Source organism: Lactuca sativa, chromosome 4, assembly GCF_002870075.4.
Source record: "Lactuca sativa cultivar Salinas chromosome 4, Lsat_Salinas_v11, whole genome shotgun sequence".
Lineage (NCBI taxonomy): Eukaryota > Viridiplantae > Streptophyta > Magnoliopsida > Asterales > Asteraceae > Lactuca > Lactuca sativa.
The window spans coordinates 167,297,334-167,301,517 of record NC_056626.2 but is presented as its reverse complement, the minus strand read 5'-3'; the positions used below and the strand labels follow the sequence as shown (position 1 = coordinate 167,301,517).

The 4,184-nt window shown below is 28.1% G+C and overlaps 1 protein-coding gene across 1 annotated transcript; it reads right to left on the bottom strand.

Annotated features, from left to right (window-relative positions):
- Positions 1-853: 853 nt before the first annotated feature.
- LOC111889061 (transcription factor MYB72) lies at positions 854-2,384 on the bottom strand. Its single transcript, XM_052771024.1, has 4 exons — positions 2,319-2,384; positions 1,974-2,136; positions 1,748-1,877; positions 854-1,646 (listed from the first exon to the last, which is right to left on the bottom strand). The coding sequence occupies exons 1-4, from the start codon at positions 2,382-2,384 to the stop codon at positions 854-856; spliced, it is 1,152 nt and encodes a 383-aa protein (XP_052626984.1).
- Positions 2,385-4,184: the final 1,800 nt, after the last annotated feature.

Here is a 4,184-nt window from a genome sequence, read left to right as displayed (position 1 = left end):
ATTTCCTCTCATTTCAACTGCGATTTTGTGATTTTTTTGTAATTTTTTTTTATTTTGACTACGAAACAACCTTATTTTATATAAACTTTTTCAAAAAATTATCAGTTTAGTTGTTATTTCCTTAAAAATTTTGTTTAAAACCTCTCTAAAAAAAAGAATATTTGGTTTGCGTTGTAACTGGTGGGAGGTGGAAAGTTATTGAAAAAAATCTTGAATGAATATTATCGGAATTGTTCATGAAATCGTCCATAATCGCATATAGGATAAGAAAATCGCTTTCCAGAGAGAGTTTTCCAGTAAAAAAAGAATGAAAATGAACAAAAAATAAATGTTTTTATAGTGGGCAAGGTTTATGTTCGCAGATGGACTGCTATGTTCGACGATAGACTAATATAAGTCGCTGAAGCATGGGTTGTGCTTTAGCTACTTGTATGTTTGCAGATGGATCACTCCATCTGCGAACATAGCAGTCCCATCTACGAAATGGATGGCTAAATTTGTAATTTTAGTTTTTTTTTATATTTTCCACAAAGTAATTAACATTTTTTGCTAATTTATGATTTTCTCTTGTTATTTTATTATCCGAAAAATAACAAACATGACATCCAAAGTTACACAAGAAAGCTTTTTTCAAGCTAGCACACACATTCGAAGCTAAAAGAGCGGATATAAAGCTCTAGAAAGAGATAAAAACTTATTGATAGAAAACCTAGCTAAATCCTTAATTAGAAAGTGTTTGCACGACAATGGTTCAAGTATTCTTGATGATAAAAGTGGTTGGAAGGCAAAAACTTATTCATATAAATCCAAATCTGCTGCTTGTGCCACCATATTATTTCAGTAAAGCTAACTATTAGTTTAGACATTGGCTCCAGATCATCAAATTGCCGTTGTTATGCTCGGTGCTGGTAAGACGAAGATGAGGGTCTGCTATAAGTTGAGTAGGATCTCGAGGCACCACCAAAGATGGATCATATAGATAATTGGATTCATCATACTGGTGTTTCTCTGGAACTAGATTATAGGAAAAGCTTGGATACATCCAATCAGATGAATTTTCACGATTATATAAGCCTTGATAATAGGTTGATTTTATGCCTGTTTCACATGTAGGTATGGAAACTGTGTTGTCAATTTGAAATATGAATGACTCAGGAAAAGGAGGTAGATCATGACAGATAGATGATGATGATGATTTATCATCTTGAAAGTTGCTTTGATGGTTGATTGGCGGTGTGTAGAAAATTGGGGATGGAAATAATTGATGGTTCGGCTGAAGATAGAGATTGTTCTCGGTGGAGAGTGTATGATCATCTTGGAAGATTTGTTGAGTTGTGGTTGGTGATGATTGGAATGGAGGTGGCATCATGTGAATAGGTGGATTATTGGTCAATGTTAAAAGATCATAAAGATAATCACCATGATGATGTACTCCCGTTCCCTGTACGTGACCAGTAAAATTCTCATCACTGCTACTCATGAAATTATTTTCAGGACTTGTAAAAATCGGTTGAGAATAAAAATTAATTGACGGAGATGCTGGATTTTTGTTTTTGTTTATCAATTTCTTCTTATAGTGTTTATTCCATACGTTTTTTATTGAATTATCGGATCGTCCTGGTAGGAATTTAGCAATTTCTGACCATCTGCAAATACAAAAAAACGAATTACTATTTAAGTCCACAATAATTAAAAAATTCAAATATGTAGTCATGCAATTAAATGTCAAATTATTTAAACATTTTACTTGTTTCCTTTGGTTCTCTGCATGTCACAGATGAGTTGAATTTCTTCTTTAGTAAAATTTTCACGATTCAAAGTTGGACGCAAATATTGCAACCACCTGAACCTACAACTTCTTCCACATCTTTGTAAACCTGAGTACCAAAAAAAAAAAAAAAAAACTAGTTAATTGAAAGTACAACGCCAACAAATTACACACATGCACATAAAAGATAATTCATAACTTATACCGGCTTCTTTAGGAACCGCTATCCATGGAGGTCTATGGTGGCCATGGGATTTCATGTACTGCTTCAGAAGCTCGTCTTCATGCGGTGTCCATGGACCCTTGAACACCCTTCGGCCATCACAACAATAGTGTTCATGCAACTGCATCTTTGTGTAAAAGTCGTCCTACATACAGAAACACCGATCACAGTAAACAGAATATCACAAACAATATGAAGATCCACCGGATGCAAAAATTGAAGTTTCTTGATCATACCAATAAATTTTTGATATATGGGATGCCTTCAATGAATGAAGAAATGGAAGAGCAAGATGATCATTATCACTGATATTTTGAGTATTTATACAATGGAATAACCTGTTGGCATTTGGAGCTTTGTATTTATGGTTTGGTAGGTGATATTCTTCTTCATTATTACTACATTTAGAAATGACCTTAGGTTGACAATTTTCACTTGTCTTCCTTTTATATTTAAGACCATATAAAAGGTACTTGGTTTAGCGGTGTGTAGGTATTAGAAACTCAAACAATATGTTGAAGGTTCTAGCCGGTCTCGCTTATGACAAAAAATTATACATTTATATGTAGAGTAATTAAGGATATATATGAGTTAGCAGTTTTTGAAAAAAAAAATAAGACCATGCTTCTATGGTTTGCAAGAATAATACTATGACATTATATATAATCAATATATTTAGCATTCGTTCTGAACTGGTATTGAATTTAAATTTCTAGTAAAAATAATTACACTTTTTAAGTGATATACATATTAATCATAATAAAACGTATTATTAGAAGTAACAATAAAATTATAAATTTAATCGTCCTTACGTTTAATGGAATTATAATATGTAATTAATATATTATTTTTGATCATTAAAAATATCGAAGAATAATATAAAAATGTGAATCTAAAGCATATCCAAGTATTGTCTTATATATTTACACATTCAAAATAAGTTCATGTTTTGATTTAATTAAACTTAAATTCCTAAAAAGTCATTAAATTTATGATATTATATAGAAAAACTCTTATCTATAGTATTCAAAAACATATTTATATTTTAGTTATATATAGAAAAACCCTTACATTATTTAGTTATCGTTCACATTAACCAAGATATATAGTTTTTAAAAAAAATATTATTAGTTGTTTTGTGACATAAAATTTATTGTTTTCATTTTTAGGTTAACATGAAAAAAAAAAAATAAATGATGCCTCTTGTCAAAGGTAAACGTAAGAAATAAAATATTTACTCAACAACCATTAAATTACTAAAAAAAATGATATCACTTATATTCTTTTCCATTACAATCTAGAATGAACAAGATAAATGCTGATAATGCCTTTAAGCTTTTAAAAAACTGAATTTGATATGTGACTAAAAATGTAAAGCTATTTTTTTTTTGGGCACATAAACAAAATAAAAAGGTTCTTTTGAATGTTTATAAATAAATTGTTGGGTTTTATTATATTTTATTTTTAAATTTTAATTTTAACATTATGTTTTTTCTACTTGGAGCTAAATACTCATTTTACTAATTAGTTACAATTCTAATCACTTAACTAATATTTCAGTTGCATAACATGTAGATAGTTTTAATGATGTGTGATTTTGACATGTCATTTTGTTTGTTAAAATTCAAAAAAAAAAAAAATTAAAAACGTTAACAATTGAAATTTTATGAAAAATTAATGAATTTTATGGAATTTCTAATAAAGTATGAACAACTTAAAAAATTCAAACTTTATATATATATATATATATATATATATATATATATATATATATATATATATATATATATATATATATATATATATATATATATAATACATACTTATAAAGGTAACATTTTTTCTTAAATCTCATGTATTTCAAACCCCCTTTTTTAAATAATGCAACTCAAAAGTTTTCTTAATTATGATTTAACACTCAAACGTTTTATAACTTATATTATGTTTAATTAGTATTTAGTGAAAAGTTTAATATAAAAAGGTCAATCTTTTAGGCAGACATGCATATAAATCATCAATAAATTTCATAAAGAAAAAAACTTAAAAGTTTTCTGTTAGGTTGAGATCTTATGATCACTTTTGAAGATATGCTGTTATATTAGAGCTTTTAATTTATAATTTTGTTATACTAATTCTTTTTTATATTTTTTTCTTCGTTTTTGGATTATTGTAATACAGTCGTTGTATATTGTG

Excerpts from the sequence above, each read along its gene's own strand:
- LOC111889061 (XM_052771024.1), bottom strand. The coding sequence starts at position 2,384 with ATGAAGAAGAATATCACCTACCAAACCATAAATACAAAGCTCCAAATG. Across the intron at positions 2,137-2,318 it reads TGCCAACAGGTTATTCCATT|GACGACTTTTACACAAAGAT; the intron begins GTATAAATACTC and ends TTCTGTATGTAG. Across the intron at positions 1,878-1,973 it reads AGCGGTTCCTAAAGAAGCCG|GTTTACAAAGATGTGGAAGA; the intron begins GTATAAGTTATG and ends TTTGGTACTCAG.